Source organism: Eubalaena glacialis, chromosome 18, assembly GCF_028564815.1.
Source record: "Eubalaena glacialis isolate mEubGla1 chromosome 18, mEubGla1.1.hap2.+ XY, whole genome shotgun sequence".
NCBI lineage: Eukaryota > Metazoa > Chordata > Mammalia > Artiodactyla > Balaenidae > Eubalaena > Eubalaena glacialis.
The window spans coordinates 708,814-730,284 of record NC_083733.1 but is presented as its reverse complement, the minus strand read 5'-3'; the positions used below and the strand labels follow the sequence as shown (position 1 = coordinate 730,284).

At 62.7% G+C, this 21,471-nt stretch overlaps 2 protein-coding genes and 2 long non-coding RNA genes across 13 annotated transcripts in view; 3 read left to right on the top strand and 1 right to left on the bottom strand.

The window, feature by feature from the left end:
• Positions 1–2,132, top strand: part of LOC133078999 (uncharacterized) — a 46,340-nt gene extending 44,208 nt beyond the window's left edge. Inside the window, exon 4 of the mRNA XM_061174225.1 lies at positions 1,216–2,132. Coding sequence (XP_061030208.1) covers positions 1,216–1,222 — 7 coding nt within the window. The 3' untranslated portion in view covers positions 1,223–2,132. The remainder of the gene's footprint in view (positions 1–1,215) is intronic.
• The window catches only part of ANKRD11 (ankyrin repeat domain containing 11), a 163,249-nt gene continuing 142,444 nt past the window's right edge, over positions 667–21,471 (bottom strand). For 5 of the 10 annotated variants that reach the window (XM_061172687.1, XM_061172683.1, XM_061172686.1 and 2 more), the window contains 10 exons: positions 18,343–18,513; positions 18,026–18,229; positions 17,216–17,358; positions 14,542–14,689; positions 7,779–14,224; positions 5,526–5,624; positions 5,079–5,222; positions 3,633–3,725; positions 3,386–3,460; positions 667–1,635 (listed from right to left, as the gene is read on the bottom strand). In XM_061172687.1, coding sequence (XP_061028670.1) covers positions 1,450–1,635; positions 3,386–3,460; positions 3,633–3,725; positions 5,079–5,222; positions 5,526–5,624; positions 7,779–14,224; positions 14,542–14,689; positions 17,216–17,358; positions 18,026–18,229; positions 18,343–18,513 — 7,709 coding nt within the window. In that variant the 3' untranslated portion in view covers positions 667–1,449. Of the gene's footprint in view, positions 1,636–3,296; positions 3,461–3,632; positions 3,726–5,078; positions 5,270–5,525; positions 5,625–7,778; positions 14,225–14,541; positions 14,690–17,215; positions 17,359–18,025; positions 18,230–18,342; positions 18,514–18,940; positions 19,038–21,471 lie in introns of those variants that run through there. The other 5 variants (XM_061172689.1, XM_061172691.1, XM_061172690.1 and 2 more) reach the window with 5 other exon arrangements.
• On the top strand, positions 3,944–5,580 carry LOC133077902 (uncharacterized). The gene is made up of 3 exons (XR_009697803.1): positions 3,944–4,243; positions 4,660–4,702; positions 5,065–5,580. It is a non-coding gene; the product is annotated as an uncharacterized LOC133077902 (long non-coding RNA).
• On the top strand, positions 5,671–16,235 carry LOC133077901 (uncharacterized). Its single transcript, XR_009697802.1, has 7 exons — positions 5,671–5,758; positions 6,161–6,358; positions 7,926–9,143; positions 9,803–9,925; positions 14,016–14,185; positions 15,001–15,106; positions 15,305–16,235. It is a non-coding gene; the product is annotated as an uncharacterized LOC133077901 (long non-coding RNA).

Here is a 21,471-nt window from a genome sequence, read left to right as displayed (position 1 = left end):
GAGTGGGGTCATGTCTGCAGCTCCCACCCCCGCCAGGTACAGAAAGCACGGGGGAGGGAGCGAGGTGCCCGAGGACTCGGGCAAGGGCTAGGGCCACCCCAGACCCCCTGCCTGGCCCTGCAGCCTCCACCCGTTGCCCTCCAGCTGGAGCCAGCCGTTGGACGGGAATTGTGGATGGAGCGGGCAGGGCAGACGCTCTGCTCAGAAGGGGCCCCCGGCCCGGCCCTGTGCGCGCCCTCCTTGGAGAGGAGCACAGACCCCAGGTCACGCTGGGCTCAGATCTCCGACTCCTGCCCCGCGAGCCGGTCTTCAGTCGGGACACGCGTCCCGGGTGGGGACTCCCACGTGGCAGCCCCACGGGGAGTCGGGAGACAGTGGTCCCTCCACAGCCGTGCCACCCAGGGGACCTGCTGCCCCAGCACACGCCTCGCCTGTCTCCTGCCCGCTCTGATGGGCCCTGGGAAAGAGCCTCCGGGCAACCCCTGCCGTCCCGGCCAGCAGCCCCAGTTGTTGAGTGGAGGGCAGGAAAGGGGGGCGGGGGGAGTATAATTTGTTTCAAAATTAAAATCTACTCATTTGGTAGGAAAAAAGTGGAAGACACTGGGATTTGCAGGGCGGGAACCCTCCCTTCACAGCCACGTCCACCCTCCTGAGGGGCCTGTCGTGTACAAAGAGCATTTAATTAATTTATTTATTTCTTTACACATAACTGAAGTGATGTTACAGTACATAAGTTATTTACAACTGTGCAGTAATGTGTTGCAAAATAAATTATCTAGAAGGCAGCAAAAGTACATTGTGAACGTGTATAAAACTGTACAGCGTTTACGGGTACACTTTTTATATGATTATTGGCTCTGTAGTGTTTCAAGTTATGTTCTCAGAAAGAGAAACAAAATGCCCAAGATTAAAGGAAAAAATATACAAACCACGTGGATTTGACTCCATTAAAAACACAACCCGGAGTCCTGCCTGCGTGTCCCTGCGAGGCGGGCGGGCGGCGCAGCCAGGCCCTCACCCGGCCCGGCGTCCCAGCCCAGGTCTCAGGCCGGCACCGTCGGCAGCTTCGCGGCGACAGGACGCAGCCGGCCCGAAGCTCTCCTCACCCTCCGACCCCGGAGGCCGCTGTTCGTGAGGGGTGGACGCCTTGATTTTATTCTCTTTCGTCGATCAGAAATGGAACAAGGAATTTAAAAAACGCTCTCCGTCCCGCAGCTCCTGAGATGCCCGTGCAGCCGCCGGAAAGAGCCCGAGTCTGCCGTGTCCGTGCCCGCGTCCCCGGCTCCTCGTCCTCCCGCGGCGGCGGGCGTGAAAGAGCCGCGTGCCAGGGGCCCAGCGCGGGCTTCTCCCTGGGTGTCCCCCCCGGGGACGTGGTCTCCTCCCACCGCCCGGACTCGGCGGCGGCGGCTTGGGGGGCTCGCCTGTGACCCGGGCAGCTGCCCCAGCGCGTCAGGCCGGCAGGAGCACGAAGTCGTCGTTGACGTCGACCATGGGCACGTAGAAGGAGGGCACCTCGTTCACACACAGGGACTTGTGCCCGGCGGGGTCCAGCTCCTGCACCTTCAGCTGCCACTCCATCCTCTGCACAGCGTTGAGGGCCGCGGCCTCGTGCTGCTGCCGCATCAGGAGACACGTCTACGCGGGAAACGCAGCAGGTGAGGGGAGGGGAGGCGAGAGCCCGGCCGCCCCCGCACCCACTCCCTCTGCCGCAGCGCCTCCCGGGAGCTCGGGGCAGGGGACCCATTCACGCTCTGGCCTCAGGACGACCTCTCGCGTCTGGGTCTCGTCCTGCGCGGTGATGAGTGGCCTTGCTGACCACACGGGGGTCTGTTCGTCATCCCTGCTCTGTGCCCCCACCCCTGGGGGTTTCACCACAGCCTCTAGCCGGAATTTATAATAGCTCTGCTCTTCTGTTTTCATTTTCCATTTATCTTATTTATGGTTGGTAACATTGGCTTCATTTGCATTCACAGTGGAAATTATGCCTTTTAGAAATGCACTTAGTTGCTAAAAATTAATGTTCACGTGTTTACTCTTAAGCGGGATACTACTAAAGGCGTACTCTGTATTTCATGTTAAGAAAGGAGAATGTTGAAACTGAAATAATGACGGTACCTGGGTTACCAACAGCACGTGGGGGGTGGGGTGGGGGGGCGGCGTTTGGGGTACAGGCGGGCGGCACAGAGCACAGCGGGCGGAAGACCAGACTTCAGGTGAACAGAGTTAACGACGTGACAGTGTGCATCTTATTTTCTTAGATGTGCACACAAGCATGTAGGGCCAGGTATTACAATTTCTGATTTGCTTAAAATAGTTCAGTTAAAATGCTCTGGAAACAAGCCCCACGTGCTCCAGCGGCCAGCCGTGTCCTCCTCGGCATGCCTGGGCCACTCGTCATCCTCAGGGAGACGTTAACAAAAAGCGTGACAGCTCAGACACCCTCAGGAGTCCGGCTGCTTTCACCTCACTTAAAGTGTTACATAGCGTTTCCATCTCTTGACTAAATTGATGGGCCGCTGGGTTTCCACCACTGTACTGAATTGTACGTACCCCTGAGTTTTCAGTGACTAAAATGAAACTCTTTGTTAGGCTAAACCCCGTGACACATGACCGGCGTGTCCGGAGTTGTCCCAGGGCTGCAGGAACTGAGGGAGGGCAGCCTGTCTCCCGAATAGGACCTCGTCCACGCTGTGCTCTGAGACCATTGGCCACGCAGGTGGCCGTTTCGTGCCCCTGCACTCTCCGTACTTCACCAATTCCTTTCTTCTATCCATCTTTTTTTCTTATTGGTTTGTAAGTTCTTGGCACATTAAGGAAATGAGACTTACGTTGTCTTTGTAATGTACCAAGTCTAACTTTACTTTGGTCAGAAATTATTTCTCGCTTTATAGGAAAGTTTCCCGTGCAGCTCCCTTCAGGCTGGCTGGTGGTGGGAGGAGTGACCGTGGAACCCCCGAACGGTCACCTTGGAGCTTGTTAGAAATGCGGTCTGGGCCCGGCCTCAGCTGGGCCTGAACGCCCTGTAGGGTGGTTCCTCTCTGCTCTGGCCTCTGGCCTCCTGGCCGCCCCTCTGGGTGCGCTGCCGCAGTGCCGGAGGCAGGGTCACTGAGGCCAGGGGTGAGGCTGGCAGCCCAGCGTGGGAGCCTGGGTCACGCCTCCATCAGCTCCACGCAGCGGGCCCTGCCTCCTGGGGCTTCCCGGGTGCCGGCTTCTAGGTGTTAATTCTGTAATGGGCACGTCACTGCCGGTCTCTGTTCACAGGGGACCCCGGGTGCAGACAAGGACTTGCTTCTTACTTGCTAATCTCTCTCTATCTCCCCCCCGTCCTCTGCCCGCTGCACTGGTCAGCACAGCCAGGGCAGGGGTGATGGGTGGATGCTGTGACCTTTGAGGAGGGCTCAAGGTGGGGTCCCACAGAGGTCTGACCGCCAGCTGGTGACAGGAGCTGCTCCCCGCACACCTGGACAGGAGGGAAGACACTCTAAGAGGCAACATGGGGGCGGGGAGGCCTCGGCTCCCTCACTGCCAGCCGGGCTCAGGGCGAGTCTGAAGCTGCCTCCTCCGAACACGGCCCTGCCGCCCCCGCCCAGAAGAGCCCTGGCCCCGCCGCCACCGCCGCCGCCGGGGCTCACCTTCATGCGGTCGTACTTGTCGTCCACGTCCTGCAGCCAGGAGATGAACTGGCGGGCGTTGAACCGATCCCGCACCGACTTGTTCTCATCGCCCTGGCGGGAGAGTGAGGCACGTGTGGGCGTCGGGAGGGGTGGGCCTGCCTGGCACGTCAAGCCCCATGTCCCCCGGCCAAGGGCCGACCAGCAGGGCCCTCCCTCCCCCACCAGCTCTCCAGGCCGTGACTCGGGACCCCGGCGGCGCCTTCAGGCTCCCCTCCATCTCCTGGGGAGGCCCCAGGGCGAGCCGGCGAGGGTGAAAAGCGGCAGTGACTTTTTCTTTGAAAGGACGTCTGGGAGGCCTGGGGTGGCTGCAGGCCGCCCACGGCGGACTGTGGTTTACAAGCAGGGCAGCCTCGGGAGCAGGAGGTCCCCACAGGCTCCTGCCAGCTGGGTCTGCAGGGCCTCCCGGGTCTGGGTCTTGGGGCGGGAAAGTCTCTCTCTCGCCCAGCCACATGCAACCACCTGCCTAGGGGAAGCCCAGGCCCCACTACAAAGGGGCTTGAGGGGAGGAGGCTGCAGCCTGAGAGTCCTGTCTCCTTGACATTCAGAGGAAACGCAGCAATCCCTTGAAGGTGAGCAAATTCTTTTTTCTTTCAGATGCAAAAAAGCAAAACTTCCACCCAATCCCTAAAATACTTTGTGGACAAAACGCGTCACTATGCATAGTGTTAAACGTAGAAGCTTTTACAGATGTATCCTTAAAGGTTACATGTAAGGACTGTTTAACCCACTAAAAAGAAAAAGGTTTAACTGAACCACCGTACGTCACCACGCGGCCAACCTGGGAATGCTGCTCAGACACCCAGGGGTCCATGTGATCCACCTGTGGGCCTGGGGTCACTAGGGGCCTCTGTCAGGAGGGAACTCAGCACCGAGGCCTGGCCCAGAAAGACATGCTCTGGGCTGATGGGCTGAGAGTCACAGTGGCTGCGAGGTAGGAGAGAACATCAGGGAGGATGGGAACCGACTTGCTTTCTGCACATTTTAGATCTCCGTGTGTCAGCGGACTGGTGGGGCCCTTAGGGGCACAGGTACCACGGGGACGGGGGTCGGCTGGGGAAGGGTGTGACCTCATGGGACAAACACAGCCCTGGGGGCGGAGGGAGGCGGGCTGGACTCTGGAGTGGACAGACGAGGCACACCGTGTGCGCCAACCGATGGGCAGGCCCTGGGCCCGCATGCCCGTCGGGGGCAGCAGCACGGTGGTCCCCAGCGTGACGGCCTCTCTGGGGCCTTCGCTGAGGAAGCCCTGGTGCAGCAGCTCCAGCTGCTGCGCGTGCAGATCGCACGTGAGTTTCAGAGGGAACTTTCAGTAGAGGCCCAGCCCGTGACCCCAGCGCCGCTCCAGTGCCGACCCGTCACCCGGCGGGGGCACGCCCCCCCCCCCCCACAGGCCCGGGCACCCACCTGACTCTCGAGCGGCATGTTGTACACCTCCGAGTCCAGCAGCATGGTGCAGGCGCTGAACGGCACTGCCTGGTTCGCGATGGTCCTCGCCGCCCGGCAGTGAACCCGCAGGATCTCCTGTTCGCAGGAGACGATCAGCTTTTCCTGGAGGAGAGGGGCTGGTGAGCTGGGACCCCCCCCGGGCCGGTGCCCTGCAGGAGAGGGGCTGGTGAGCTGGGACCCCCCCCGGGCCGGGTGCCCTGCAGGAGAGGGGCTGGTGAGCTGGGAGCCCCCGCGCCGGTGCCCTGCAGGAGAGGGGCTGGTGAGCTGGGACCCCCCCCCGGGCCGGTGCCCTGCAGGAGAGGGGCTGGTGAGCTGGGAGCCACCGGGCCGGGTGCCCTGCAGGAGAGGGGCTGGTGAGCTGGGACCCCCCGGGCCGGTGCCCTGCTCCCGCGGCCGCCCGCTTACCCGCTCGATGCTGTGCTGCAGGCGCAGCTTCCCACGCACGGCCTCCTGCTGCTTGAACAGCTCCTTCAGGGGCTCCGCCAGGGAGGGAGGGGGCGCGATCTGTGGTCACAGGGGGAGACGGGGGTCAGCGGGGGCCGTGACCCACCCCGGCCGCCCACTCGCGGGAGTCACCCCGGAGACCACAGTCCCGTGAAGACGCGGACACGCGAGGTGCTGCCTGTCCCTGAGAGTAGGTGAGCGAGCGCCCGTCCGCCCCGCGTGTGGCTGTGAGGAGGGCGGGGAGGGGGCGGCAGAGATGGGGGAGGCGGCGAGGGAAGCTCAGAACAGAGGGCATCTGCACCGCGGCCCTTGCGCGGCCAAGAGGGGACGGAGGAGGGGCAGGGTGTCCTCTGTTTACCGCGGGCTTCACGCACCCTGAGTAACCGTGAGACCCAGTGGGACACAGCTGCCCGGAGGCCACACAAACAGGACAGCTGGGCCCGCCCATCTTCCCAGGGCGTCAGCGAGGGAGAGGGCTCGCCCGGGTACCACCCCCAGATGCCGGAGGCCACCCTTGAACCCGGGAGGGCGCTTCTCCCGGGAGAAGAAGCCGGTGCTTCCGAAACACACAGGAAACGTGTCACGTGTCACAACAGCACCAGATGGGCTGGAGCCTCTCGTGGGGCCAGGAAGCACGGGACTGCCGAGGAGCCCCTGGTGGCCGAGGCCAAGTAGGGTGCGGTGGCTCGTGTGGCCACGACCTCGGGCTGGAGGAGAGGAATAAATAGCCCACGGTACAGTGGCTGCCACAGACAAGACCCCCTGAGGGGCTGGACTCGAGGCCCAAGCTCAAGGTACATGCTCTCTTCCAACTTTTCGGTCTAAGATTATCTCAAAACCCGAGATGAAACCACCCAGCCGGGTCTCTTTGGCCGCACGTCCTGCCCATCACGCCCCCGGGGGCCAGGGTGCCGGCCTCCCCTTGCCTCTTGGGCGCCTGCGGTGGTCTCTGTACAGGGGTCTTGTTTGGGGCTGTTGCGGGTTGCGGGGCGACAGGCTGTGAACCGGAGCCCGCCTCTAGAAAGGGCTGAGCTCCGGGAGACACACAGGCTGCTGCGGGGTGAACTCGGGTGGCAGGGGTCCAGGGGGAGGCAGGAGCACAGCTTTCTCTCTAGTTTCCAGTGCTCTATGGTGGCCACGGTACTGTTTGTCTAAATTTTAGTTACTGAAAGCAAACAGCAAAAGTCTCACTGACCAGGGATCCCAGGCCAGGTTCCCCTGAATCCAGTGCCTCGGGCTCCCCCTCTCTGCCTGGGAACAGGCAGCGCAGGCCGAGGTCTGACAGCAGGAGCCACGCGTGTGACGTGCCGAGGTCTGACAGCAGGAGCCACGCGTGTGACGTAGCGCCACGGAGGGGGCCCGTCCCGGGCGGCACTGACAGCCATTACGGGGGCTTCTCCCAGGCCCGACAGACAGAACAAGCAGAAAGATGGGCTTTTCCTCACGGGGTGGGGGTGGGGTGGGCTGGTCAAAAAATGAGGCCAGTCTGCCACACAGGTGTGGGTGGGCAGCACCTGGGGAGCATGGCGAAGCCTGGGGGCCGGGGCGGCTCTGGGACCACTGAGCACAGGTGGCTGAGATCAGCTCTACTGGCCGCGGCGCCTGTGCCTGCTGCTGGGGCGGGGGGCGGGGGGCGGGGGGCGGGGGGCGGGGGGCGGGGGGCGGCAGCACGTACAGGATGTGCGCTCCCCGTGCGACTTTGTGTGCCAGGACCTGCCAACGGCCCGCGTCCGGGCGTGAAGAGGGGGTGGGGTGTGCACGGCGGGGCTCAGACTCAGACAGGTCACATATGCACAGACGTGGGGCGAACCACCCAGGGGAGGGGGCACGCGAACAGACGGCCGAGAGGCGGGGCGTGGGCCTGACTGGGCAGGTGGGGAAGCCTGGAAACGCAAGGAAGGACCTGCTTTGAGGAGGCAGAGAGGAGCCCTCAGGTCTCTGGGGGAAAAGGACTGGGGTCTGGCCTTGGGTTGGCGCCGTGGGGCCGCTGGGGGCCAGGACTGGAGTCTGGGGAGCCCTCGGGCTGTTGAAGGGGGTGGAGGGAGCACTGAGCCAGGGAGGGGGCCAGGCGTGCCCCACGTGGGTGGAGCCTGGGTCAGCTGAGGGCCAAGCACGCGGAGCGGGTGGGAGCCGACCCGGGGCAGACGGGGAAGGCCAGGCAGGACGGCGCAGTGGGTCCGGGGCCTGGGGGGCGCCCCCCGGGCAGGCACTCACCACGGGGATGTGCAGCTTGCTGAGCGGCTTGCCGTCCAAGAGGTAGGAGCCGGTGTAGGTGACGTACTCGGCGTAGCACTGGGGCGCCTGCGGGCTGATGTAGCAGAGAATCTTGCGCTTCTCCTCGATCTTCTTCCTGATCTGCAGGTACTCAAAGTACGGGTTGGACCTGTCGCTGTGGTAAGGCTCGATGTCGTCCAGCTTGATGGCGTCCACGATGGCAGCCAGGGTCTGCTGGATCACCTCCCGCGTCTGACGTGTGGACGTGTGCATCTGCTGGGCCAGCTGCTGGCTGGAGCGCTGGAAGCGGCGTTTGCGCGGGTGCTGGGCCTGGGGGTCATCGTCCTCGGAGCCGCGGCCCTTGGCCCTGGCGGCGGGCGCGGCCGCGGGCTCCTTCTCGGCGGGCGGCGAGCTCTGCTTGTGCTGGTTGGCCAGCATCTGGGCCCGGGTCCTGGTCATGCGCTGGGGGATCTCCTCCACCTTGGGCGCCTTTGGGGCTTCGGCTGTCGGTTTGGCTTCCGGTTCGGGGGCTTCAGGCTGGACGCCGTCCGGAGGCCCCTCGAGCCCGGCACTGTCCTGGGGGCCGGCCCCATCCACTGCGCGGGCCTGGGCCGGGCCGTCCCCGGGGGCGTCGGGAGCACTGTGGGGCGTGGCCGAGGGCTCTGGGCCCTCGGCCTGCTCGTCCCCACTCCCCGGTGGATGCTGCTCCGAGGGGGCGGGCGTGGGCCCGGAGCCAGGGGCGGGGTCCTCGGGGGCCCTCCCCTCCGGCCCGGCCCCGGCCTCCACTGTGGCCTCGGGCAGCGCGGCCGGCTTCGGCTCCTCTGGGGGCTCAGGCGCAGGCTCGGTAGTGAGCCGGGCGGCCGCCTGGTCAGGAGGCAGCACCAGCTGTTCATCAGCAGCTGCCACAGAGACGTCCCCGCCGCTCGGGAGCGCGGGGCTGTTGTCCAGAGGAACGAGAGGACTCTCTTCCACAGGCTCTGCTTCGACGTCGGAAACATCCTTCGTCTGGAGAGGAAGCTCCGGCAGCGAGAAAGGTCCCAGGTCGAGGTCATCCTCGGCGGCGGGGAAGGCACCGGGCCAGGGCACCGGCTCCACCTGGCCGAGGGCAGACAGGTTGTGACCACTTTCCAGGAAGTTATTCTCCAGGGGACCCAGGGCCTCCACCTGAGTCATGGCCGTCACACACGCAGGCTCGGGGGGCGCGTCGGGGGGTGCTTCCGGGACGGACTTGCAGTTACTGAAGAAGGACTCCAGCCTGGAGGGAGGGGCGAACGCGGCTGGCTCTTCTGAAGCAGAGATGGCGGCCGGCACTGCTTCCCCGGCCTCGTCCTTGACTTCCAGGCCCGGCTCGGGGACCGACAGAGGGTATGAAACGGGGGACACCGGGTAAGGGGGCTCCGGGTGGAGAGACTCGGCAGGGCAGAAATGTTTCGGGGACTCTGGGAATCTCTGTGGGGACTTCAGCAGGAGGTCCGACCCCACGGGCCAGCTGGCGGGGTTTTCAGGGGTGCCCCCGATGAGGCCAGAGGGGAGGCCCTGCTCCACGGTGGCGGGGTGCGCCCACTCGACCGGCTCCTCTGTGATGACGGTGCTGAAGGGGCCCTCGTCCAGGGGCTCCAGGAAGCTGGGCTCCGGGGGGATGATGGCCGCGGTGGCCTGCTGGTCCTCCGTGGCATCCAGGGGAATGCCAAGGTCAGGGGGAAGGGCCCCCTCCATGGACGGGGCCAAGAGCTCGTCTCTGTGTGACGGGGGGGACTTTGTCGGTAAGCCAGAGAAGGCGCCCTCTGGGGAGGGGGTGATGTTGGCTGCGGCCGCAGGCGGGCAGTGCAAGGCGTCCGCTTTGGGGGAGGGGATGCCATAGTCCGGGGAGTAATACCCCGGAGACAGGCAGGCGAACTTCTCGGTGGGTGCTGGGGGCCCCGGGGCCTTGTCCTCCGGGTGCCGCCCCGGCGAACTGTAGCTGGGCACGGCAGGGACGCTCTGCTGTCTGAACAGCTTGTCCCCAAGTCCGAACTCTTCCTCAGGGGTCCTCCTGATGTCCACGGACACGGAGCGGTAAAGGTTCGTGCACAGCGGCCTCGTAGGTGTCTGGCCCGGGGTTTCTGAAACCCCGCTCGCGGCCACGGAGAACCTGTCGAAGAAGGAGGGTGAGCAGGCGCTGGCGGACGTGCTGGACACGGGCTGGGGGTCTGCGCAGTCGAACATGAGGTCGGGGTAGTCGTCGGCGCTGCAGGACGGGGTCCGGGGCGTGTGCATGGCCTCCTCGTAGCTGGGGCAGGACACCACCGAGGCGGGGGTGGGGACCCCGGTGGGCCGGCCGTGGTCCGGCCTGGGGGAAGCGGGCAAGACCTCTTTCATGTGGGGGCCCGCCAGCCAGTCTCGGGGGTCCACCGCGGGCCCCGGGTGGGGCTTGTTCTCGGCAGCAGGGGCGGCGGGAGCGGGCTCCTTGAGCTTCCTGTCCTTCGGGGCAGGGTCCAGCCCCAGCGGCTTCTTCGGCGGGCCGTCCAGGCTTTTCTTCCGCCCGTCCTCGGCGGGCCTGGCCTTCTCCTTGAGCTTGGGGTCACCAGAGCGGTGGCGCAGCTTCTCCATCTGCTTCATCCTCTCCTTGTGCCGTTTGTGGCGCTCCTCGATCTCCAGGTCCTTCTGGGAGAGCATCCGCTCGAAGCTCGTCATCATCAGGTCCCCGTCGCCCAGGAGCTTCTCCCGGGGCCGGACGTCTTTCTTCCCTGGGTCTCTGACCGGGAGGAGCTTGTCATTCCCGTTGCTGAGCTTCACGGGGTCGCCCTTTTCTTTCTCCAGATTCTCCTTGACCTTCTCCTTCAGCTTGGCCTCGCCGAGCTTCCCGCCCTCGTCCTTGGGCTTGTCTCGGAAGGAGCCGGGAGGGTTGTCCTTGTCCCTGGCGGCGGGCTTGAGCTCCTCCCGGTGGTGCCGCGGGGGCCCGTCCCCGTGCCGGTCCCGGTGCCGGTGCTTCTCCCGCCGCCTCTTCTCCTTCAGGAGGCTCAGGGTGCTAGAGCCGTAAGGCCTCAGTTCCTTCTCTACCTTCTTGGCAGGTTCTCTTTCAGGATCATTTTTCTCCTTCTTTTCGGTAGAAAACAACTCGATGGTTTTCTCTAACTCGTCCTCTGCGTCGGCCTTGATGCTGTAGGAGAGGCCGTAAGCGTCGGCCTCCAGGACCTCCTTCTCGTACGGGCCGGTGTCCTTCCGGCCGCCCGCGTCCTTGCAGTCGTCGCTCTTCTCTTTCTTCTCGGGCTTGTCCTTCCTGACCCGCTCTCGGTCGTGGCTCTTCTTGGAGGAGGACGAGGCGTGCCGGTGCCGCTCCCTCTCCCGCGCCCGCTCCTCCGGGGGCTCCGGGAAGGGCACCTCCAGGAGGGCGCCGAGGCCCGGGTCGTGGCCGCGGTCGGGGAAGCCGTCCGACGACGCGTCGCTGGCCTTGTCGTTGGAGTCCTCGCGCAAGTCCTGCAGCGCCGCCTCCTCCAGCCGCTCCAGCAGGCTCTTCTCCGCGTCGGCGCCCTTGCCCGCCTTCCTCTCGCGGCCCTGCTCCCGGTCGGGCCTCTCCCGGTGCCTGCTCCTGGCCCTGTCCTCCGCGGGGGGCCTCCTCTCCGCCTTCTCGGGCAGCTTCTGCCTGCCCCTCTTGTCCTGAGTGGCGTCCACCGACGCTCGGTCCTTCCGGTCCTTGTACTTCTCCGTGGACTCTCTGTCCTTCTTCTCTTTGTGCTTTTCCAAGGTTCTCTCTTTCTTGTCCTTGCCTCCGTCTGTGGCGCCTTTCTCCTTCTTCTTCTCCCGGATTTCTTTGTCTTTCTGCTTCTCCGCGTGCTGCCTGTCGGCCGAGTGCTTCCGGTGCCTGTCGTGGGGGTGCGGCTCCCGCCCGTCCTCCCTCTCGGGGGGGCCATCCCCCCGCCCCTCGCCGGCCTCCCCGACTTTGAATCCGCTCGCCGTGTAGTCATCTTTTTCATCTTCGCTTTCATCAGTGAATATATCTGCAATGTACCAGCTTTTCTCTTTGCCCTTTTTTTCATCTTTTTTTTCAGAGAAGTCCTCCGAGAGAATGCCGGGGAAAGTCTTCTCCCGTTTGTCTTTACCTTGGTCGAGAGATGCTTTTCTCTCTTTGTCTTTGCTATGCACATCTTTGTGCTTTTCCTTGGCATCCTTTTTCTCTTTAAAACACTTATCAAATTCCTTGTCCTTCTGACATTTCTCAAGGATCAGCTTCTCGTTTTTGTCCTTGTCACTGGACTTCTCTTTGTACTTCTCTAGCTTTAGCTTCTCCTTCTTCTCCTTGTCTCGCGCCGGGTGATGCCTCTCCCAGGGCTCCAGGCTCTTCCCGAAGTCGCACTCGGGCCTGTCCTTGAAGACCCCCTCGCCGCCGTGCTCCTTCAGCTCCTCGCGGTGCCCCTCCTCGGGCTTCGCGCGGCCGTCTCTCCGCTCCCTGGCGGCCTCGGGGGCCTCCTTCCTGTCGCGGCCGCCTTCCGCAGCCTCCCGCCGCCGCTTGTCCTTCTCGCAGAGGTAGCCGGGCACGGCCCTGGGCCTGTCGGCCGCGTGCTCCCTCCTCCGCTCCGAGCCCCGCTCCAGGCCGTCCCTGTCCTTCTTCCGAGAGAAGATGTCCCTGTCAGGGCGCTTCTCCCGGGCCTTGTTCTCCCGCCTCTTCTCCTTGCTGTCCTCTTTCACCGTCTCCAGGATCAGCCTGGCCACGGACTCGCTCTTCATGTCCCTGTAGTCTGTCACTGGAGAGTCCCAGCTATCTTCCCCTTTGAAATCGAAGGACGAGTCTGACAAGTCAGAAAACCACCGGTCCTGGTCGTCAGAAAGACTAAACTTAGTGTCTTCGTTCTCCAGAAACTGGCTTTTGTTACAATAGTCATCAAAAGCAGAATCCTCCCTGTACACTTTTTTGAGTTTTTCTTTATCTTTGTCCTCTTTGAAGGTCTTCTCCTTCTCTTTTGAAATTTTATCCTCTTTAAAGTCATTCTTTTTCTCTAATTTTGAGGGCCTGTCTTTGGACTTCTTCTTTCTTTCCTCTTTGTAGAGCCTCAGCTTTTCCTCTTTTGGAGATTTTTCCTTCAGCAATTTCTCCTTGTCGGCTTTGTTGGAACGGTCCTTCTCCTCCCGGAAGGCCCTGCCCCCATCCTTGTTCAGGTCCCTGATTCTCTTGAGCGACTTCTCCTCTCTGGAGACCTTGATCATCTCGTCCTTAAAGAGCCACTCTTTCTCCTCCGACTTCATTTTGCCGAGCTTCTCCTCTTTCTTACAGTGGTCTCTCTCGTGCTTCAGGCCTTTCAGCTTGTTCTCGGCCGGCACGTCGTCCAGGAGGATGGCCTTGTCTGCCCTCTGCTTGGAGTCCTCGTACTCGTAGGTGAAGCTCTTCAGCTTCAGCTCCTGGCTGACGGAGCACAGCCCCTTCTCCTTGCTTTTGTGTTTATGTTTTGTCTTGTGCTTCTTGACGACTTTGCCCTCCTTGTCCAGCTTGGGGATGGCGCCGTCCCCGCCCGGATGGAAAGAGTTCTTCCTATCGGGCAGCGTGCCCTGCAGGCCGGCCCTCTTCCTGTGCTCCTGCCTCCTCCTGACCGGCTTGAGCGACTCCACGCTGGAGCCCTCGGAGGAGCCATCAGACTCGCTGCTCAGTCTCGTCCTCGTGGAGTCTGTTAAGGAGCTGACCTCGGACCAGGCTGGAGAGGAGATGGTTTTCCAATTGTCCGTCCGCCAGTGCTTGGCGTGCGGATCCGCGTGGCTGGGGTTATGCTTCTGGGGGGCGGAGCTGCCGTGGGACGAGGTGGAGGAGGCGGACAGGGAGCTGAACAGGGCAGGGTCCTTCAGCACCAGCGGGGACTCCTTGAGGCAGCCGGGGCTCCCCGCCGAGTCCCCGCCGTCCCCGCCGCTCTCCGAAGACTCGCTCTCGGACTCAGAGGAGCAGAACTTGTCGCTCCTCTTCCCAAACCGCACTTCTTTGCCCTTTATTTCTTTCTTTCGCTTCTTTTTCACTTTATTTTTTTCCTTCTGCTGCTTGGAGTTGGAAGGCTCCCGTGTCTTGCTGCCAGGCAGCAGCGTGTGAGCTGAGAGTCTCAGCTTCTCCCCGGTCCCCACGGCGACACCGACGTCCTCCTCATCTGACGTGTCCGACAAGATGCGATGAGACGCCTTCTTTGGTGCAATCGTGCTGTTTTTAGTGTAACTTTTCACTTCCATTTTGGGTATAGAAATAAAACTATTCGACTTCGCTTCTTTCCTGTAATCCTTTTTCAGCAAGTGCTTGTCGTCCAGGGGAGGGACTCTGTCCTGCTCGTCGTCCTCGTCAAACTCGTACTCGTCCTTGACGGGCGTCGCGGTTTTCTGGGGCTCCGGAGTCTTAGCCTTGTGCTTCAGGCCCTTCTCAAACTCGGAGTCCGTGTTATTGCCGTCGACTGAGCTGGAAGGTGCGAATGATGGGGCGTCGTCCTCCTCCTCAGAGCTCTCTGCGGGGACAGGGAGGAGGAGGTCAGAGGTGGTTCAGGCAGGGGCTGCCGGCGCCTGGGGAGGGGAGGGCGCCCGCCCAACGAGCACGTAACCTGGCTTAGTTCAGGTTGAGGCCGGCCCTGGGCAGAGGGGCCACAGAGAGGTCTGCACAGACACGGGGCTGGAGGCCCTGCACGGAAGCCCCCCATCCCGGCGGGGGGGGACTCCTTACGGTCCAGAGGCGCCTGTCAGCAGCAGGCATCCAAGCAGGCTGCCGGGAGAGCCCTGCCGACCGCGGGGACGCCCCCTGCCCAGCCCGTGCCCCCGCAGCACTGACCGGCCGAGCTCTCCTCGCTGGACGTGTAGGTGCCCTTGCCCAGCAGCAGGTTCACCATGGTCGGGGAGCTGGCCACCTTCAGCGGCGTCTCGCCCTTCCTGTTGCTCTGCTGGGGGTTCCCTCCATACCGGAGCAGCAGCTTCACCACCTGCGGAGCAGCGAGAGGCCCGTCAGGGACCCTGAGAAACACTGAGCGGCCACCACGCCGATGCCCAACTGCGGCCCCTTCGCAGGGCCTGAGCACGACCAGGCCAAGGGGTGGAGGCCATTCGTGCCACCTGCGAGGCCTCTCCCACCACAGACCCACCACTCACACAGGCTGCTCCCCTCGTGCCGCCGGGTTCCTGCAACTTGGGGGGAAGGCTTTTATGGGGGCGGGGGGGGGGCGTGTTACACAGTAGAGAAAACAAAGACCAAGCTTGTGCAAGCAGGTTTATTGCATGTTTTCATTTATTGCAGAGAGTAAGATTACCTGTCGCTAATCCGTGCCCAGGACCCACTGAACGCAAGGACAGCAGACCTCACTTTAGTACGCTTCAGATGCCGTGTTGTCTACAGACTAAAGGTCTGTGGCGACCCTGCACCCAGCAAGTCTACTGGCGCCATTCCCCCGGCAGCATTTGCTCACTTGGTGTCTCTGTGTCACATTTTGGTAGTTCTCGCAGTATTTCAGACCCTCCACCAGCAAAAAGATCACGACTCCCGGAGCTTCAGGTGACAGTTACATTTTTTAGCAATAATTTTTTTTTTTTTTTTTTTTAAGGCCACATGGCGCAGCATGCAGGATCTTAGTTCTCTAACCAGGGATTGAACCCGTGTCCCCTGCAGTAGAAGCGTGGAGTCTTAACCACTGGACTGCCAGAGAAGTCCCGCAATAATGTATTTCTTAACGAAGGAGTGCAAATTGTTTATAGATACTGCTATTGCACACCTAACGGCAACTGTCCAGTGCAGACAACGTTCAGATGCACCAGGAAACCAAAGAATTCTGTGTGACTCGCTCCATCTCGATCCTCGCTTCACTCGGGTGGCCGGGGCGGAACCCACGGCCTCCCCCAGGTGCCTGGCAAACAGGACGGTGGCCTCCACTTCAGCCTGGGCTGCACGCCCAGCTGTACCCGGGTCTGCATGGCGGGAGCAGGACACCGCTTCCTGGGCAGGAGCTCCCCTGCCCTGTGGCAAATCACCACGGTGTTGGACAATTCTGGGGCCAGAGTCAGGGCTCTGGTCCCGTGTCCTTGCTGTCTGCCAGCCGAGGAACACCCCAACTGCTTGAGGCCACCACGTTCCCTGGCTACGGCCCTTCCCTCTGAGACCAGCAACGCAGGTGAAGTCCCCTCACGCTGTCCTCCCTCCGGCCGAGAAAGGGTCTCTGCCGTATGCAGCCCTGAAGGCCACCAGCCCGCCCGGAGAGTCCAGGGTCATCTCCCATCTCCTGGCCCTCAGCCTTCTCCTCTCTGCAGAGCCCACACCTGAGGCCACGTGTCCATGTCTCTGACTGCTCCCTAATAACAAGCTTAAAGACAATTAGAAAAGCGGAGATTCAGGAGGCAGCCCTCTCCCTCCCAGCTCCATCACCTACCAGCCAGCCAGCCGCATTTCACCCATGCCCCATACCTGCCCACTGTGCCGGGTATCTTTTTTTTTAATTTTTGGCTGTGTCGTGTCTTAGCTGTGGCGTGCAGGACCTTTCATTGCGGTGTGTGGGCTCTTTGTTGTGGTGCGTGGGCTTCTCTCTAGTTGCGGCACGCGGGCTTAGTTGCCCCATGGCATGTGGGATCTTAGTTCCTTGACCAGGGATCAAACCTGCATCCCCTGTGTTGGAAGGCGGATTCTTAAGCACTGACCACCAGGTAAGTCCCTGCCTGCCCCGTTTGTTTTTAGCAAATCCCAGATATTTCGTAAAGTTTTTCAGCATACTTCTCTAAAATGGCTCTTAACAGTGACAACAAAAACCCCACAATGCCATCATCTCCCCTAAAACGTTAACTGATTCCTGACATCAGCTCTGTAATCAGCGCTCAGGTGTCCCAGGTGTCTCGGCACCCTGAGCTCAGAGCACCTCCCAATCTCTCCCTGCGCCGACGCGTCATTTTCACACTGGCCACACCGCCGGTTCCCTGACACCTGCCTACAGTGACCAGCAGGGCCGCCACGGCAGACCAGACACTCAACAGCTGCCATGTGTCCTCATCACGCGTGCCATCCCTTTTCTGGCCAGGGGCCTCTTGGACAGTGTGGTGATGACCGCGGCCAGACCCTCACCTACACGTGCGGCTCCTGCGTTGGACCTAAGGGGCCGTGCCCCAGGTGCTTGCGGCTCCGGGGCTGCTCACCCCACGTTGTCTACCCCCGTCCAGGCTGCCGGCTGTGGCAGCAGCACAGGGACAAGGACAGACAGAGCTCCCCTTCCCCTGGGTATGACCACTCACCTCCTAATGGCCGACCACACCTGAGTGGCCAGAGCAGGGCCCTGACACACAAGCCACAGACGGCGCGAGAGGCCATCCAGGTGCTGACCCAGGATGAGAGAGCTGGGCTGGGGGGAGGCGGGGCCTGTCAAAGATTCACTTCCTGGTCACCCCGCAAACAGGAAGGACAGAGAAACAGGCGGCTACGGACCCTGCACAGTCTAACGGCAGGCCTGCCGTGGGGTCCGCGGGGAGGCGCCCACCTTGTAGTGCCCATTGTTGGCGGCGTCGTGCAAGGGCGTGTCGTCATCCAGGCCCTTGGTGTTCACCTCCGCGCCAGCGGCCAGCAGCTGCTTCGCGACGTCGTAGTAGCCCCGGTTACAGGCCTCGTGCAGTGCAGTCCAGCCTAGAAACAGACACTCAGCACGTACGTGACTTAACCCTCAGCAAGGTCACCCCCGCCTCTGGGCGGCACTCAGGAAGCGCTAAGGACAGGACAGAGGCCTGGTGGGCACCCAGCCTAGAAGTGCCGAGGGGTCTTTACTTGGGCGCCTCTGGGCTGCTCGTGACCTCTAGCGGTTAACCCTACAGACTAAGAAGCTGTGAGGGTGATGTGGCCCACCGAGCTGACCAGGGTACAGGATCAATGAACACAGGGTCACAAGGGGCAGCCTCAGCCCAAGTCACCTGTCAACACACAGGGAGGATGTGCCCCGTCTGCAGCCAGAGCGTGGCCACGGCCGCGGGTCTGGAAGGGCCTCCGTGAGCACGCGCTGAGGCCTCGCGGGGAGCGGCTGCGCACGTCGGCACGCACACGGAGCTGCCCCGTGGACAGATCCCAGGGCTTTGGAAAATGCAACTTAGGAAAATGGCTTTTTTTTTTTTTTAAAAAAAGAGGTGCTCAACTAGGTTTGGGTCCAACACCCAGGGCCGTGGGAAAACCTAGGATTCCACACGGGAAGGCCTCCTGGTCTCACATACGCTCCTCTCTCAGTGCACAGCTCTGGACACACAGAGCAGATCATCCCATGTAAGAGGGGGTCTGCCCCGCGGCCCTCCCTCCGAGCTCTCACCTGCGAAGTCCTTGACGTTGACGTCCGCCCCCTCGCTGATGAGCTCCTTGATACGCCGGGCGTCCCCCCGGATGGCCGCCCGGTGTAGGCGGGTCTCTCCACGCTCATTTCTCTTGTTCACTTTATCTTTGGTTTTTGAGGCAGAATTGGGCGTCCCCTTCTGACACACTGTCGACTGGGAGGGGTGCTTTGGTGTCGTGTCCACTGCAGGCCGAGGAGAGGATGGGCGGAGGTTACCGGGAGGGACCTGCGGGGCTGGGCCACCGTCCCGGAGGAGGGCCTCCCGGGCCCCAGGACCACCCGCCCCCAGGGCTCACCTGGGCTGTTCGCAGACTCCTCGGCCGTCATCTGCATGAGGAGAGCCACCTGCTGGCGCTCCGAGAGCGGGTAGCCAGCGCGGATCCCGGACAGCCCCATGCCGAACAGCAGCCCGGCCTTGCGGGTGACAGGCTCCTTCTTAATCCTCTTCCGCTCAGGACCCTGCTTCTCTGTGAGGCGTGGAGGAGAGAGGGGAGACTTCATGCCACGGAGCCCTCTGACTCCGGAGCCTCAGCTGGCAGCACGGGGGCCCCCGCCTCACAGCCTGCGGGGGAGGGGAGGGACAGCTGGCAGCACGCACGCCGCCCGTCATCACCTCTTCCGGCAGTAGCTGTGCTGGGGACACGATTCCGACACCTCGTCACCAGCCGCTGAAGCCAAGCCTGGCCCCCACCGACCATCCACTGCTCCAGGCGCCTCCCCAGACCGTGCCCTGCGCGCCAGGCGGCTCACGCAGGACGGGCCTCGGTCTAGCAACTCCTAGCGTCTGTGATCCAGGTCCTCCGCCCCACCCCGCCTCCAAAGAGTTCAGATGGAAAATGCAAACACAGCTTAGAGACCCGCGGAGAGGTCAAGGCTGACTGGGCAGTACTGTACCTTTCTTCTTGCTTCTAGGAGCCTCCATCTCATGCCATGGCGCTTCGAGGAGCGAACCAGCCTTGCAGTACCACGGCGTGGACTGAGCTGGAGGCATCTAAAGGCATCAACACAGAGCACTAACGAGATACGGGGCCAGCCCGGCGCCCCCTCAGCCTCCTCACGACAAGCATACTGTGCTCCTCTGGCCCCTCACCTAACACCCTGCCGGCCTCAGGCAGAAACACTGCGCCGTTTCTTTCACAGGGGCGGGGAGGACGGAGAGAAAAGACACCCACGACTCCACGGATCAGGAGTCAAAAGCTCACTTTGCTCCACACTCACCCTCCTACTCACAGGAACTGGGCCTCCGTCGAGGCTCAGACCCCTCCCCTGCTGCCCTGTGCGTTCTGGGGATCCCGGGGATGGGGGGGGGGCTAGGTCACAGGTGCGGACCACGGGGAGGGAAGCTGGGTCGCCACGGGGCCCGGGTCTCTGAGGGTCTCTCCCTGCTCTCCGTGTCCCCGGGCTGGGGCGACCTCTCCACTCCCAGAACTACCACCCTGGGCTGCTCTCCACCTCAGGCCCCACAAGCGTGGCACGCTTTCCATTTTCTTACAAAGAGTTTTCTGTAAACGGTTATTTCCTTAAAAAGTACCTTAAACTGCCTTTTTAAAAACTAAAGTTGTGATCTGCTGACAATGCTGATCTGTGCATCTTAGGTGATAACCCCCAAGCACCACAGGCCACCCCACCAGCAACAACTGGTTTTTAACCAATGCACGAGGCATAGGCCCAAGCAAGGAGGAAATTCAGAAAGGACGCTCCTCAGGGGTGACCAAGGACCCCGCTCGCCTTCTCCCCCGCCCCCAATTCCCCCACGACCCGGCAAAAGCAGTGAGGAAAGGGCGGCACATGGCCCCAGGGGCCTGGCTCTTCGAGGAGGCCTCTGCACAGGCCACAGCTGGCACAGCTGGCACCCAGCAGCTTCAAGGAGCCCCGAGAAACGAAGCCACGCTGGGGCAGCGGCCGGACCCGGGCAGGGGCCTGGCTCAGAAGCTCTCCCACAGCCGAGCGCCACGCGGACGGGTCTGGGCATCGGGGCAGGGGGAGGCCGTGTGGCCCTCCCTGCCTGTGCCCTGTGACCTGGGCCCTGCTCTGCCCGACCTCCCGGGAAGCACAGCCTGGCCTCAGACGATTGGGGCGCCTGGCCTCTCAGGGGCGGTGGAGACGCGGAGCCCCCAGAGAAGAGGGCGGAGGCAGAACCTCAGCGAAGCGCGTCACCCCGCGGCCTCCCTCCGGGCTGTGGGTGGCATCTGCTGAGCACACTGGGTCACCGCAGGGGTGGAAGCAAGCAGACCAGCCCCCATCTCCGCGGCGCACGGGTCTGCAGGACAGACGCACCCGTGATTCAAGACGCCAGAGGAACCCGGCAGAAGGGCCACAGCCACCTCTGTCTTCAAGTGACCGTGCAGGCAGTGGACGCCCAGGGCCAGGGAGGTGCCTCGAGGGCCTTGCCTGCGCTGCTGTTGAGTGGCAGCGAAGAAGCAACTTCTGCCCAGAGACTCTGATGCCAGCTACAGAGCTGGGCCCTGTGGCACCGGCCTGTGGTCTCAGGAAGGGGCTGGGAGAGCTGTAAGGCTCAGGCAACCCCAGCACGAGTCCACACCTGCCCAGGGGCCCTGCTCACCCCACACGTGGAGGAGAACAGACTAACCCTCTGGTCTCCCCAGGCTTAACACAGGAAAAAAACCCCAAACGTAATCCCATCTCCTGAGACGCCAACTTCTCGGTGGTGGAGTGTACTTTTCTACAGGTGCCGCGGCTGCCGGGATCTGGAGAGCCCACGTCTGGACGGGCTGGGAGTCTCGGGTGGAGCGGGCGCCCACGGAACCCCGGCCACAGAGGAGCGGAGGCCGGGGCGCTGGTGCTGCAGAAGGGCCCTCCTGCCCAGCCACTGCGTCCTGTCGGCAAAGGCCAACCCGGGGGTCAACCCAGGTGAGACCTGAGGAACCTCCTTCCTGCCCTGCCCTGAGGTGGGCGACGGCCCCACCTGCCAGTGCAGGGATGGGGACACGGCAGAGGAGGTGCCCAGGCAACGGCCCAGCTCCCTCAGCGCTCTGCGAAGGTTTTGTTTCTCACATCCAACCGGAAGCAGAACAGAAGTTACACGAAGCCCAGGTGGCGTGCGTCAAGTTGTAGACTGGAAAACTGGCAGGTCCGTGTGAGTGGCGAGCGAGGCCAAAGGGTGCTGTGGAGGCGCAGGGGCTGGAGCGCACCCTGCTCCCTCGTTCCCCGGGGACACCAGCGGTGCCGTCTTCCCAGGGTAATGGGGGGAAGGCAGTCTCGTGAGCCTGGACAGTCCCCTCACCGTGAGGAAAGCAAAGCACAGCCGTGTGACTCGGCCTGTATGTCCACGGCGCCTTGATTCTCACGCTCGGTCACCTCACTGGTCCTCTGTGAAATCGGGGCCATGTTCATCATCTCTTTTTGGGACACGGTCACCCAGCTGGCAGATGCAAGGGTCCCCAGCCCCCCAGGCCATGCCTGGG